The 15769-nt window shown below is 38.4% G+C and overlaps 1 protein-coding gene and 1 long non-coding RNA gene across 24 annotated transcripts in view; one reads left to right on the top strand and one right to left on the bottom strand.

Moving 5' to 3' along the window:
• PEAK1 (pseudopodium enriched atypical kinase 1) overlaps window positions 1-15769 on the top strand; it is a 293418-nt gene that overhangs the window by 255362 nt on the left and 22287 nt on the right. For 21 of the 23 annotated variants that reach the window (XM_033852028.2, XM_033852030.2, XM_073801280.1 and 18 more), the window contains one exon: window positions 2068-2258. In XM_033852028.2, coding sequence (XP_033707919.1) covers window positions 2068-2258 — 191 coding nt within the window. Of the gene's footprint in view, window positions 1-2067; window positions 2259-10498; window positions 15140-15769 lie in introns of those variants that run through there. The other 2 variants (XM_073801288.1, XM_073801286.1) reach the window with 2 other exon arrangements.
• LOC109552580 (uncharacterized) overlaps window positions 7329-15769 on the bottom strand; it is a 47427-nt gene continuing 38986 nt past the window's right edge. The window contains exons 2-3 of the long non-coding RNA XR_012330231.1: window positions 11625-11749; window positions 7329-9957 (exon numbers count right to left, since the gene is read on the bottom strand). This is a non-coding gene — a long non-coding RNA (uncharacterized lncRNA). The remainder of the gene's footprint in view (window positions 9958-11624; window positions 11750-15769) is intronic.

The raw sequence follows: 15769 nt of genomic DNA on the forward strand, positions 1-15769 counted from the left end.
ATTTAAAATGGCTTAAATTAACTTTTGCCCAGCAAAGATCATTTTCCCTCTCCTGAAGCACGTTGATAACTTCTCAGTGACACTAAGTGGCGTCTAAGAGGGTCTCAGAAGTGTCACTTTGCTTTCTTCGCTAACGCGTGGAAGTAGAGCCCCTTGTTACCTTGAATTTATGATGTTCCATATTATGAGAAACTAGCTTTGTTTTGGGTTGATAACCTAAGGCGGCCCATTAAGAAGAGTCAGCATGCTTTAGCATGTGAGGCCTCCTTTACATAAACCACCCTGCTGACTGCTAGTGAACTGATCCCTTCCCACCTCACCCTATCCCCAAGAGCCAGATTCCATAATGGTACCTCCCACTCATTGCTTACTCTCAGTATAGAGAGACCTCTGGCTCTGCCAGCTTTGAAAGAATATTTTTGAAGTTGTGTATCCAGCAGACTTCAAGGCTTATTTTTCTGTTCTGGCACATGCATAATTTCCATAATGAAAAATTGATAAGAAAGTACTCCTCCTTCAGATCTACTCCCTCAAATCCACAGGTGATATATGTTCTGCTGACACATGATCAAACAAAGTACCTCTTTTAAAGAAACTTGTAAATGTCACCATGACTCACTGCCATTTGAAAATCCAGAAATAACATGTCACAGTATATAAGATGTTTCCTTTCATTCTTCCTCTTTGCCCATTAAAACAAAACAAAAAAAAAAACAGGAAGAAGAGCTAGCTGGTGAGTGTGTGACAGTCTAGGAATACTTTTAGTAGACCCAGAAACCATTAAAGGTGCTTGATTTTGAATTTGTTTCATTGAACCAGCCCAATGAGATTTTCTAACTAGGCCGGTTTTCTCCACCAACATTTAATAATCATTACACCCCCTTGTACTCTATAGCAACAGAATTGGAAGTTCAGGCAGAGTGGGATGTGGGGAAGACTGGAAGAGATAGCTATAAGCAAATGAGCAGGCAGCAGTGAAACAAGATCGGGAAACACAAAGCACTATGGATGACCATCCTCTGGTATGTGGCCAGTGGGATGCTTCAGATTCATTTTAATAGATGAGATTAACTAGAGGTTAGAACTTTCTTTTCCATTTGCCTTGCCTGCTGCATGCATACAGGCAAAAGGTTGATGCTTCACTGTGCTCCTAGCAACAAGGCTTCCAGGCCTCAGTTTACCTAAAATAATTGCTTTACTTCCTTTTTTAAATCTCAACTTTACTCCTGATCCTTTACTAAATAGTTTCGTAAATACTTTAGTGTGTAGTAAATATTATATACTAAATAAAGTAAATACTGTAAAGTATTTCATATTTATTATAGTATTATAGCACAGTTCACCCTTTTTATTTGCGAGTTCCACATCTGCAGATTCAACCAACCATGGATTAAAAATATTAGGGGAAAAGAAATTCCAGAAAGTTCCAAAAAGCAAAAATTGAATTCGCAGTGCACCGGCAACTGCTTACATAGCATTTACATTGTATTGGGTATTATAAGTAATCTAGAGATGATTTAAAATATATAGGAGGATGTGTGTAGGTTATATGCAAATGCCATTTTATATAAGGGACTTGAGCATCTGTGGATTTTGGTATCCTGTGGGTGGTCCTAGAACCGGCCCCCTTCAGATACCAAGGGATGACTGTACTATAGTATGGTAAATATAGTAAATATGCTAAATACTTTCTTAAATACTTTAGTGTATTACTCTTTAACAAGTTAAGCATTCAGTTCCCTCTACCCCTACTACCTAAAAAAAAAGTTCCACTCCTTACCTGTTATTTTCAAACTTCCCTCTGAGCCTACTATAGCTCCTCTACCAAACTGAATTCTCAATATGTATGAATCAAGTATGTATCAAGTATCCCAATATATATATGATAGAAGTATCTGCCTGCATGAAAGACTGCCTTATATTCAGACAAGTATGTTGGGGTTTATGACCCATTGCTGTGACTATAGGGCCAGTTATTTACATTTATGGCAATATGTGCCTTCCACAAATCTAAATTTTAGCAAAAACCTTTGAATGCCAGTGTGATGGTGGTCTGATTTGTTTCAGTCACGTGACCCGTGAAGTGACAGAGGATTTTTCTCCTCGGGATCCAAGCACTGTTGTGAAGCAAGATGGTGGGAGCTGTACTTCAGTCACATCGGCATTGCCGCTGCCTGAACTGGAAAGGGAAGAGGAAAAGGGAGACATTTCAGGTCCTATGGACCCGAATCCCTGTAGTGCAACATACAGCAACTTAGGTAAGTGCAAATGTCAGGTAAAGAGTATTTAAAGTTTGTCTTTTTATGTACCAGCCTAATGCTTATTTCCCTGGAAAGATGGTTTTTATTGTTCCATGGAACAGAAGTTGGAAATTGGAGTTATAAATTTTAACTCACATCAGAAAAAGTCCTGTATTTAATTTGTACTAGGCATATATTAAACACCTGTTACCATGAGTCCTGTGCCATGTGCTAGGATTCTGACATAGTCCCCGCCTTGAGAGACTCACCTGGAGGGAAAGAGATGAGCTAGTTAATGATTTCAGTATAATATGATGAGTGCAGTGATAGAGAATACACATGGAATTTTTTTGTTTTGCTTTTTTGGCCATGCCATGCAGCTAGCGGGATCCTAGTTCCCCGACCAGGGATTGAACCTGGGCCCGCAGCAGTGAAAGCGCAGAGTCCCAACCAATGGACTGCCAGGGAATTCCCCACACAGAATATTTTTATATTACACAGGGAAGGGTGTCAAAAGATGCCTTCCAGGGGACTTCCCTGGCAGTCCAGTGGTTAAGACTCTGCGCTGCCGCTGCAGGGGGTGTGGGTTCGATCCCTGGTCAGGGAACTAAGATCCCGCATGCCGCACGATGCAGCCACACACACACAAATAATTAATTAAATAAAATTAAAATTTTTTTAAGAAGGAAGAAAGATGCCTTCCTGGAGATAATTTCTGAACTTATTTAGCTGGTTGACAGAGGGAAAGAAGAGTAACAACATGAGCAAAGAAGAGGCAACACATGAGCAAAAAGTATGGAGATGCAAAACGGCTTGGTACGTGTGGGTAACACAACCATTTAGTGTTGCTGAGGTGTGCCCTGGAGAGTTAGGCAAGATCATGCATTTCAGGCTAAAACCTTGGATTTTTTTTGCTGTTTGTGGTAGTGAACCACTAAAGGGTAAAGGGTTTTAAGCAGAGGTATGATATGATTAGATTTGTGTTTTAGGGACTTCCCTGGAAGTCCAGTGGTTAAGACATCGCCTTCCAGGACCTCCCTGGTGGCACAGTGGTTAAGAATCCACCTGCCAATGCAGGGGACATGGGTTCAAGGCCTGTTCCGGGAAGATCCCACATGCCGCAGAACAACTAAGCTGGTGCGCCACAACTACTGAGCCTGCGCTCTAGAGCCCACGAGCCACAACTACCGAAGCCTGCACGTCTAGAGCCCGTGCTCCTCAACAAGAGAAGCCACCTCAATGAGAAGCCCAGGCACCACAACTAAGAGTAGCCCCCGCTCACTGCAACTAGAGAAAGCCCGCGAGCAGCAACCAAGACCCAATGCAGCCATAAATAAATAAATAAATTTATTTAAAAGAAGAAAAAAAGACTTCACCTTCCAATGCAGGGGGTGTGGGTTCGATCCCGGTCAGGGAGCTAAGATCCCACATGCCTCGCGACCAAAAAACCAAAACATAAAACAGAAGCAATATCGTAATAAATTCAATATGGTCCACATCAAAAAAAAGAAAATCTAAAAAAAGATTTGTGTTTTAGAACGTCCACTGCAGGCTGCCTTGTGAGGATGAATTAGAGGCAAATTATTTGGTAGCAGGAAATCTGGTAGTTGGATACTATTGCAGAACCACATAAAGGGATGAGAAAGAAAGGCCTCAACTAAGATAGTGGGGAAGGGAACAGTGAACAGATTTAAGGGAGATTTGACAGGTAAATTACCTCAGTGATTAATTGGATATGAATGATGTAAAGAATCTATAATAATAGGGAGTGTCAGGGGGAGGGAGATGCAAGAGGGAAGAGATATGGGAACATATGTATATGTATAACTGATTTACTTTGTTATAAAGCAGAAACTAACACACCATTGTAAAGCAATTATACTCCAATAAAGATGTTAAAAAAAAAAAAGAATCTATAATATATCCCAGATTTCTGGCTTGGGGCTAGCAGATTTGAGGAGGGAAGATCCCAGTTATTGGAGGTGTTTAGGCAGAGCCTGAGGAATCATCTCTCAGAGATGCTGTGAAGGCGAATCCTGCACTACACAGAGGGTTGAACTAAATTATCTCTAATGTACTTACTAATGCAAAGATTATTCAATTTTGAAATCATCTTCACTCTTCTTCCTTGACTGCCCAGTGACTTCTGATCTGTCTCTCCCTTGAGGGTCACTGAGTTCCCTTCTGAAAAGCAAAGCTTGGGGCTGGACAAGGATTTCTTAGTGCTCTTCTCCCATGAAGTCAAGAGAGAGATGAGTAGCATGAGCTGCACTGCCACATGCGTAGTCCTAGTAAGATTCTTATGGACCACTGACCAATTCTCACATCTGTCTGGAAACCAGTGGCATATAATATCAAAGCGTTCTTCTACCTAGTGTCTCACCTCCTTTCTTTGTCTTTTTCCTCTGTCAGGTTATTGTAAGGCTAAATCATTCTATGATCAACTAGTGTACTTGGAAATAAGGGCATCCTTAAGAGGACCAAAAGGTTAGGTAAAACTATTGGAGAAATGCTCTACTATGTCCTTTTTTTTTTTTTTTTTTGCGGTACGCGGGCCCCTCACCACTGCGCCGCGGAGCGCAGGCTCAGCGGCCACGGCTCACGGGCCCAGCTGCTCCGCGGCACGCGGGATCCTCCCGGACCGGGGCATGAACCCGCGTCCCCTGCATCGGCAGGCGGACCCCCAACCACTGCGCCACCAGGGAAGCCCTCTACTATGTCCTTTTGGGAAACTCAATCATAACAACCCACATGCAGTTGAAAATACATTCCATAAGGAGAAGACTTCCATTCTAAGTTCCTGAAGCCTTCTGTGATTTGTGGGTAGGGGAGAGTAAACCCTTGCAGTTTACCCAAGCAACCATCTTGGATACCATTTTCCAGTTGGAATAGATTTTATAGTCAAGTGGTTTATTGAACTTTTTCCATTCTTTTACATTTTATGAGACATATTATGAGATGAAAATTTTATTTTTTTTTTATTTAGTATATGTCCTCAGATAGCATATATATCAGGAATTATATTTCAGACATTCTTACTGCACTGAAATTTCTTTCATGACATCCTCAGTAAAATATATACAAATTTTTACTGATTGTATGTTATCTTATGGCATCCTTTCTTTAAAAATATCCATTTGCCCACATCAGTTAAAGTTAACTGTTTTATCTTATTATCGTCCCAGTTAGTAGATTGTTAGAAAAAAATAGAGCATTGCTTTCAAGAATACGCTAAGTGCCTTACATATTAACTCATTTAATCCTCACAACAACCTTAGGAATTATTATCCCCATTTTTCAGATGAGGAAAGTACATCAGAGTGCCGTGCCCAGAGTCACAGAACCTGTAAGAACTGAACCAAGATTGGAACCCAGTTGGTCTATATTACTAGACTATAATGATTGCAACCACTAAATTCTTAGAAGATACTGAAGGGCTGCAGCTGTCTCCCCCTTTTTTTTTAAGTCATCTACTTTGAGACACAAAATTTAAGACTTTTTTTTAAAAAGATTATGATAGAGTACAAAAATACCAAGTTACAGATGCCCCATCAGAAAAATAGCTTTCTTTCTACCTGTTGCTTTACTTTTAAAAGTATGTGATACTCATAAAATGTTGCCTAACTTTCCTTAAGTGCTTAAGTGGTGGTAACTTGACTCCATAGGATATGATACATGGTTAGTTGCTTCTTTGGAAAGGTTTTACTATGTGAGTAAAATAATAACTGAATAATAGATAGGATTGGCTCCATCAGTTCTACAAACTGATAGGTGTTATTTTTTGTTTTGTTGTTGTTATTTTTCCTAATGGAACAAGTATTTCAGGTGGCATTTGGAACTTACCTTTTTTAATATTTTCAATAAATCATTTGCATGAAGTTTTAAACTATCCCTTGGAGTAATTTCTTATAATTTAATGACCTGGTAGCTTTAAAAAAAAAAAATGTGTTTTAAGACCAAAAGGAAACAAAACCTAATATAATAGCTTCAGATCCTTTTAAATATTCTAGAACCATTCCACAAACACATGTTACATATTTCTTTTTCATTTTCTTTCCTAATTTCTTCTTTTTTTATTTTTTTTATTATTTTTTATTTTTTTTTTGTGTGTGTGTGTGTGTATAGTCCTCTATCTCTAGAAGTATACTCTTCTATCTCTACGTGTAAAATCTTCTATGTCTAGGAGTATACAGTTCTATCTTTAGATGTAAAGTCTTCTATGTCTAGGAGTATACTTTTCTATTTCTAGGTGTAAATTCTTCTATGTCTACGAGTATACTCTTCTATCTTGGTGTATAGTCTTCTATCTCTAGAAGTATAATCTTCTATCTCTATGTATAATGTCTTCTGTCTCTAGAAGTATAATCTTCTATCTCTAGGTATAATGTCTTCTATCTCTAGGAGTACACTCTTTTGTCTCTAGCTGTATAGTGTTCTATCTCTAGAAGTATAATTTTCTATCTGTAGGTGTAAAGTCTTCTATGTCTAGGAGTATACTGCTCTATCTATAGGTATAAAGTCTTCTATCTCTAACAGTATACTTTTCTATTTTTAGTTGTAAAGTCTTCTATCTCTAGGATATACTCATTTATGTCTAGGTGTATAGTTACATATTTCTTTCTCATTTTCTTTCCTAATTTCTTCTTCTTTTTTTAAAAAAATGAGTCAGAGGGCGGATGGACTGATAGAAGAAACTGAAGGAGGGAAGTTAAGGGTTACCATAATTTTTGCTGTGGAATTTATTTCTGAAAATTGCATTGTGAAGTGGGCTTAGGAAGCAGTGTTATATAGTAGGAAAAAAACGTAGGTTTGGGGGATCAGACAAGTTTAGGTTTATACGACAGCTGTATCACTGCCCACCTACATGATTGTGGGTCAGTTATTTACCATCTCTGAGCTTCAGTTTCCTCATCTGACATGAGGGAATAGTAGCATCTGCTTTGTAGGGCTGATGGCAAAGGAAGTACTTGATACATAGAAGTGCTTAATAATTGTGAAGTTCCTTTATTTCTACACCAAAATATACTGTTGCTTTCTTTTTTCAATATGTTTGATGTGCTAGCCAGAAAATGTAGCATAAAGCAGAAATAATTTTGAATGTTTATTAGAAATGTTGAATAAGCAGAGCAACAAAATCCAAGTCCAAAAAGTTGTGGACTGCCTATACAACTGATGACTGAGAGAGTGAAACATGATAGAGGAGACAGGACACCAAGGTGGCCAACAGGGACCAGAGGAGACATAACAAATAACAGCGAAGTACTGCGACAGACCCAGTCCCCCAAGGTCTGCTAGTTATAGCGAAACAAAGGGACATGGTTTGCATTTGTTTTGTAGTTCCCACATTTCTTAGATAGTTCTGAAAACTAATAAGTCAAAAAAAAAAAAAAAACTGGATTGGAATAGGCCTTGATTACCGTATGTCAGAATCTCCCGTTAGACCTCTACCTTTGAGACAGCTTCCTTTCTCTGCTATGGTATAACAAGAGCTGTTGTGATTCAGCCATTCCCACGAAAAGCTACCGACTTATGCGAACCATCCGTTTGTTTTTCACCTTAGAGATCCCTCTCCAGGGTTAATTCAGCTGCCTTTTTTCTTGTCCTTAACGTAAGTAAAGCAAACTTTATTTTGTTTATAACAGAATTAATTATAGATTTTAGAGCTACAGTATACAGTATGGTAGCCACTAGCCACATCTGGCTATTTAAATTTAAATTCATTGAAATGTAAATAAAAATTCAGTTCTTCAGTCTGACTAGCAACATTTCAAGCGCTCAGTAGCCACATGTGGCTAATAGCTACTGTATTCAACATGCAGAGATACAGAACATTTCTGTCATCACAGAAAGTTCTGTTGGACAGCACTGCTTTAAAGACTTGCTTATTTGGGGGATTTGTATTGTCTTCTGTGGGCACAAAAATCATTATTGGTTTTTATGCACTTGACAACTGCTTAGGAAGGTTGCCCCTTATAGAGTGATGGTTTTCCTCTGGGTGATGGTGATATGTGATGATCACTGAACAAACTCTGATCTATAGCACTTTAATACACCCGAAACTGAATTTAGCAGGGTATCTGCCACCAAAATGATTTCCTAAAGAAGTGATAGAAAGTTTTTTTAATCAGACCTTCAACATTTCCCCACGTTTCCTATGTCTGTCTCAAAATGTCTAGAATATCGCTAGATTTTTATGTGGCACACCTGACCACTTTATCAGCCTGCTGAAATCAGGATCTTGTAATGACTTCTACTCTGTTGGAAATTGGTTGGTGACTTTAGCTCTCCTTCACTCACTTTTTAACCGAGTACTCTAGACGTTACTTTTTAGAAAGATCTATCTAGTCTCCCTTTACTGGACAGAATTTTGGCTTGTTCCTCTTTCTTTGTGCCTACAACCTAGCACGTTATCTAAAACACACAGAAGGTGCTGAGAACATGTTTGGATGAATGTGCCAAAAATGACTTAGCATTTGACTATGTAAGTTTCCGGTTAGGGAAACTGAGCTCTCCTGAGGAAAGTTCGTACAGGAAAATTTCAAGTCCTAGTTTGTGTGTTCCGTTTATCAACTGGCTTTTTTTTCTAAAATGAGACTTAATCAGGGGTTTCCTAATTAAGGAATTATGTAAGCCATACCTCAGTTTCCTTTCCACGTGAAACTGTCCACATTTCTCATCTTACTTACCTAGAGCATCTCCTCAAGGCTGCACTGTTCCAACACTGAAAGAAAACACCTGAAAGTCTTCTATCTCCAGAACTTCCTTTGGCAATGTATTGACCATCGGTGTTAAATTTTAAAGAATAGATAAACTTAAAGGAAGTCATTACATTGCCAGCCTTGATGGTTGTAATTATGGAGCAATGTCATCATAAATGGCAGCTTTAAAAAAAATCATTCTGAAAAGTATATCATTCATTCATTTACTCAACAAATAATTATTGAGGAATAACAATTCTGTGCCACACAATGCAAAGTTAACTATTTGAACCAAAGATGAAAGAATTGCACATTTTTAGATTATCTGGATGTTTTTTAAAAAAGTGAGAGTGACAGCTCTGAACATTTGTTTGTGCATTTGTTGTACTTCCTAAAAATGTAATTATCTCTATTTAAAAAGAAACTATAGACTGTGTTCCTATCTTTTAAGTTAGCTTCATTCACATTTAAAAATAGTTTCCCATGTACTGGAATTTGTTGGCAGAGTGCAATATTCAAATTACATAGATAACTTACCCCCAAATAAATAATCTCTGTTCTTGGAGAGGTTCTCATTAATGAGATCTTTAAAAATTGAGTCTGTCAGCTGCTACACCACTGACATTCTTTAAATTGGTCCATGTATCTCTTTATTTGAGGCTAAGCCTGAGCCTGAAGTGGTCTTAAAGCTTTGTTTTATCATTTGGCATGAAGTTGATGTCCCCTGTGGTTTGCCAGCTGGTGCTTACATTTAACTGTGGTGGGACCTAGCACAGTAATAATGCCCAGATAGATTAAGACCCTTCCTCCTAAGTTGCTGATGCCCACTGCCAGGGGGTGATACAGTGAGTGCTGGGGGCAGCCAAGGAGAGGCCTACTTATTTGACAAGGCTGGTGCACAGTGTGCTATGTGGCATCTATATTTATAAACTCCAGTGCATCTTTCCCAGTTTGGTGATGATCATCTCTTCTGTTGTCCTCTCCCTTCCCGTTCTCATCTGTGTTACTTGTCATGAGCCCTGGGAAAAGATTAAGGGTGAATATTGAAATTACAATTTAAATAGAAAAATATATTCCATTTATTTTGGCTTTAACACTTTCGTTTGCTGAGTGCCAGCTATCTCCTGGGAACCAGGCTAGGCACTGGGAATACTAGTGCTATCTTCAAGGACTTCTGCTCTTTGGGAAAGACAGGCATGGGGGCTGGCCTCTTAGGAGCTCATGTGATAGTTGCTGTGATGCAGGTATTTAAAGGTTCAATAAAAGCCCCTGCCTTGAGGAGTCTAGGAGAGGGTCACTAAGTTTTCAAGCTTGAAAGAGGAGTAGTTGTTTGCCAGATTGACAAGCAAGGGAGAACATTCCAGGTAGAGGGAAGAGTATGTACAAAGGCCTAAAGCTTGATAGAAAAATGAATGTTCAGTTAACTACCAGTAATTAATTAAAGGTAGCTTAAGTGCAGAGTGAAAGAGGCAGAGTTGGCAAAATGGGGCAGAGTGGGAAAGCAAGGCCAGATCATAAATGGTATGTATGTATCACAATGAGTGTATCTTTTACCTATAGGAAATGGAGAGCCACTGAAGAATTTTGGATAGAGGGACATGATCGGGATTTTTTAAAGATCATTCTGGAAGCTACCTGCAGAATGACTGGAGGCAGGGAGACTGACCAGGAGACCATGACATTCCTGTCTTACTGGAATAAAGAGCTAATTGTACTCATTAACATACTGTTCCTGTCTAAATGGGTTATCCTTAAGTGCCTTTAATCCCTAGCACCCTAAGATTGTAGTGATTGTCAGGTCTTAAGTAAACATTTGCTGTGATTTGTCCTGAGTGTGTCTTCAAATGATAGTGCCTTCCAGTAGATGTCTATAGTGATGTAATTATTATTTTGAGTTTTTTACTGTATAATCATCTTTAAAATGTTGATCTTTAGAGATAATATTTTTCTTATTTCCTTTCTATTTATTATACCAATTGTGTAAGTTTTTAGAGCCTATATCAATAATCTTCCTTCCTGAGGAGTTTTAAACACCTTTTTGCTTCTTTGAAGTAGTGTCATTAAATTATTCCCTTTTAATCCATCTTTCATCATTTGCTTTTCAGAATGTGATATAAGGCCTTATTTGTCAGTCTGAAGACATTTTTAAGTGAAGAGAAAGTATAAAGATAGAGTTTAGAAACTCAAAAAGAAAGGAAAGGAAAGATTGAGTGTGGTTTAGTCAAATATATTTGTCCAAAAGAACTTTTTAGTCTATAAGGCAAGGTTTAGAACACAATCTATTTTTCTTTCTGTTTAGAGAGCTGGCATGCCACAAAAATGTAGGGTATGTGATGTTATATCAGGCCTGCTGAAAGCTGAGCTTAGCGTCTGGTCCCGGAGGCTTGAGAAGAATGTACAGGATTAAAAGTTTAAAATAAAAACAACTAAGATACCAAGCTTTTAAAACATTGACCCAGATGATTGGAATTCAGTTAGGAGAACTTGTCCTTCTCAGAAGAAAAAAATTAAAAAACACAGGACGCTTTTAGACTTGGGCGAATGGCTTGACCTACTTGCATGGGCTGTAGAATGTTCATGGTTTCATTTGGAACGCAAACATTTCTTATTCCCATGTGGAAATATTAGCTCCCAGGAGACCATATCCCACTGTTTAGGGAGAGAAACCACTATTAATTATCTTTACCTTCTTGCTGCCTTGGCTGTCCATTTTCATTTCGGAATGATGACCAACTCTGCTGACACTCTGTCCTTCAGTCTGGCAGCTGTTTCCTGCACACTTGCTGCATGTCTCACACCATGCCCAAAGTTCTGAGGAAATGTAAAAAAAATTTAAAAATACACATTATAAAAGGCTAAAAATGCTATCATAGAGTGAAAAGTGGTAAGAGAACACAGAGGAAGAAGGGATGGCTCCCAGTTTGGAGGTGGGGATTAGAGAGGAGGGAGGGTTTCAGTAGAGAAAGGGTTATTTGAGCTGGGCTTAGGACAGAACACATTTACTAAGGCAGAGATGTAAGAATAAAAACATGGTGCATATCAAAAGAACAGGAATTGAGTGATTCTTGTGGGAGGGTTGATGAGAAATAGTGGTAGATAAGGCTGACAGCCTTGACCAATTTCCTGAGGAGTTTGGACTTTATTCTGAAGGTGGTGGAAAATGGCATGATCAGCCCTCTTCTACCTCCTCTGATAAGCACTAAAGAGCTGCTGATGACGATAGACCTTGTCTCACCTGTCAGTTCTGAGGTCATTTAAAAGAAAAGAAAAGCACTTTTGGAATCCTCCATTCCTTCTGTGTCCATGATTGTTTTCGTTTGTTCTGATTTAGAAAAATGGAAAGAAAATGACCATCCCATAAAGATTCTCCTAAGGTCCACATTGGAAGGAGTGAGAATAGGTTCATGTTTCTAGTTTTTCTATTAATTCCTTTCTTCCTTCCATTTCCCCCTGAGCCAGACTCTTTGCTTTGTCTTGGGTGTACAAATGAGGCAGGTCTCTGTCCTCAATGAACAAACCCATGGGGAATTCAGACAGGGACACAAGTCAAGTATTCTAAGTGCTTAGAGAGAAATGTTCACAGAATGTATCTGTGGTCCCAAGGAAGGAGAGGTCAGTTTTGCGAAGTGGAGTAAGAAACATTCCTCAGAGGCAGAATGTTTAAAGATGAGAGGAGAGGGAAATCATTCCTGGAAGAGGGTCAACATGAACACAGACACAACATGAAGTAGCCAAGAGTGCTGGAGAAACCACAAGCAGTTTGGTAGCCCCAACTTATGACACAGGGGAAATGCTATGAGAGGAACAGAACAACCAGGGCAAGGTCATAAAAGCCTTGCTTTCTGTGCTGAAGCAAAGAAAACTCCACCCTCAGGATCAAGTCCAAATTCTCAAGGACGGAATTTTTGAAGTAGAGGAGTGCCATGATCAGCTTTGGTGTTTGAATAAAGTCTCTAATGGCTAGTGTGGTGAGGAAGGCAAAACTGGAGACAGTGGTAACAGGACACTGCCACAGTAGTCAGGACAGGAAGATAAGGTGCTGGTGCAGTTCACTACTTCTAACCTTTTCCACTGTCTGGGTCAGCAAATGGAAAATGAAAATTTGTTACAAAGCATATTTCTGTCATCTTGTAAATAAACTGTGCTTCTGACTTCTCACATTAGCTGAGGCAAAGTAGGGCTGACCTACTTTGCTGACCACTGGGAGGGAGGCCTCACCATCACAGGAAGAGTTCAGTAAATGCCAAGCCCCTACATCCTTCATATTGTTAAGAGCACAGAAAAATGGGAAGATATGACTGAAAACTGAATTTATGGTGGTTTCTAAAAATAGATTGTTGATTTGCTTTATTTAGATATAATTTACATACCATAAAATTCACCCTTTTTGAGTGTGCAATTCAGTGAGTTTTAGTATGTTAACAGAATTTTACAGCCACTACCAGTATCTAATTCCAGAACATTTTCATCACCCCAAACAGAAACCCATTAACAATCACTGTCTGTTTCCATTCTCCCTTCCCCCGAGCCATGGCAACCACTAATCTACTGTCTGTCTCTATGAATTTGTGTATTTCTAGACATTTCGTATAAGTGGAATCATATGATATGTGGTTTTTTATTACTGGCTTCTCTCACTTAGCATAATGTTTCCAAGGTTCATACAGGTTGTAGCACATATCAGTACTTCATTTCTTTTTATGGATGAATAATATTCCTTTGTGTGGCTATGCTACGTTTTGTTTATCCATTCATCATCAGTTGATGGACGTTTGAGTTGTTTCCACTTTTGGGCTCTTATCTTGTACTTCGACTCAAGTGTTGCTGTGAACATTTGAGTACAAGTTTTTGTGTGAACATGTGTTTTCATTTCTCTCAGATATATCCCTAGGATTAGAAATTCTGGGTCATGTGGTAACTCTGTGTTTTATTTTTTGAGTAACTACCAAACTGTTTTCCAAGGTGGTGGCACCGTTTTAGATTCCCACTAGCAATGTATGAGGGTTTGAATTTCTCCATATCTTTACTAATACTTGCTCATCTATTTAATTGAAGCCAGCTTTGTGGATGTGAAGTGATGTCTCGTGGTTTTAGTTTGCATTTACCTAGTGAGAAATGCTGAGCACCTTTACATGTGCTTATTGGCCATTTGTATATCTTCTTTGGAGAAATGTCTATGCAAATCCTTTACCCACTTTTAATGGGTTATTTATATTTTCATTCTAAGAGTTATTTATAAATTCTAGATACAAGTCTCTTATCAGATATATAATTTACACATATTCTCTCCCATTCTAAGGGCCGTCTTTTCACTTTCTTGAAGTTAACCTTTGAAGCACGAAAGTTTTTCATTTTTATGAATTCCAATTTATTTATTTTTTTCTCTTGTTGCTTTTCTTTTGTTGCTTTAGGTGTTATATTTAAGTAATCATTGACTGACCCAAGGTCGAAAAAATTTATTCCTATGTTTTCTTCCAGGAGTTTTATAGATTTAGCTCTTAACATTTAGATCTTTCATACATTTTGAGTTAATTTTTGTGTATACTATGACGCAGGGGTTCAACTTCATTCTTTTGCATGTGGATACCAAGTTGTCCCAGCACCATCTGTTGAAATGACTTCTCTTTCTCCATTGAATTGTCTTGGCATCCTTGTTGAAAATCAGTTGACCATAAATATGAGTTTATTTCTGGACTCTCAATTCTATTCCATTCATCTGTATTTCTATTCTTATGCCAGTACCCCACAGTCTTGATTACCGTAGTTGTGAAGTAAGTTTTGAAGTCGGGAAATGTGGGTTCTTCGACTGTTCTCTTTTTCAAGATTTGGGCAGGGAGGCCTACTCTTGATCCTTTGTGTTTCCATATAAATTTTAGGATCATCCTGTCAATTTCTGCAAGAAGGCCAGCTGGGATTTTGATGGGGATTACATTAAATTTTTAGATCAATTTGAGGAATATTTCCATCTGAATATATTAAGTCTAATCCATGAACATAAGATGTCTTTTCATTTATTTAGATCTTTAATGTCCTTCATCAGTGTTTGGTAGTTTTCCATGTACAAGTCTTACACTTAATTTCCTAATTTTTTTCCTAAATACTTTATTCTTTTTGATGATATTGTAAATGGAATTGTTTTCTTAATTTAACTTTTGGATTATTCATTGCCAGTGTGTAGAAATACAATTGATTTTTTTCACATCTTTATTGGAGTATAATTGCTTTACAATGTTGTGTTAGTTTCCACTGTACAACAAAGTGAATCCGCTATATGTATACATATCTCCCTATATCCCCTCCCTCTTGAGCCTCCCTCCCACCATCCCTATCCCACCCCTCTAGGTCATCACAAAGCATTGAGTTGATCTCGCTGTGCTATGCAGAAGCTTCCCACTAGACATCCATTTTACATTTGGTAGTGTATATATGTCAGTGTTACTGTCTCACTTTGTCCCAGCTTCCCCTTCCCCACCTGTGTCCTCAAGTCCATTCTCTATGTCTCTGTCTTTATTATTGCCCTGCCACTAGGTTCATCAGTAGGGTTTTTTTGTATTCCATACATATGCGTTAGCATACGGTATTTGTTTTTCTCTTTCTGACTTACTTCACTCTGTATGATAGACTCTAGGTCCATCCACCTCACTACAAATAACTCAGTTTCACTCCTTTTTATGGCTGAGTAATACTCCATTGTATATATGTACCACATCATCTTTATCCATTCATCTGTCGATGGACATTTAGGTTGCTTCTATGTCCTGGCTATTGTAAATAGTGCTGCAATGAACATTGTGGTACATGTCTCTTTTTGAATTATGGTTTTCTCAGGGT

Source organism: Tursiops truncatus, chromosome 2 (assembly GCF_011762595.2).
Source record: "Tursiops truncatus isolate mTurTru1 chromosome 2, mTurTru1.mat.Y, whole genome shotgun sequence".
Taxonomy (NCBI): domain Eukaryota; kingdom Metazoa; phylum Chordata; class Mammalia; order Artiodactyla; family Delphinidae; genus Tursiops; species Tursiops truncatus.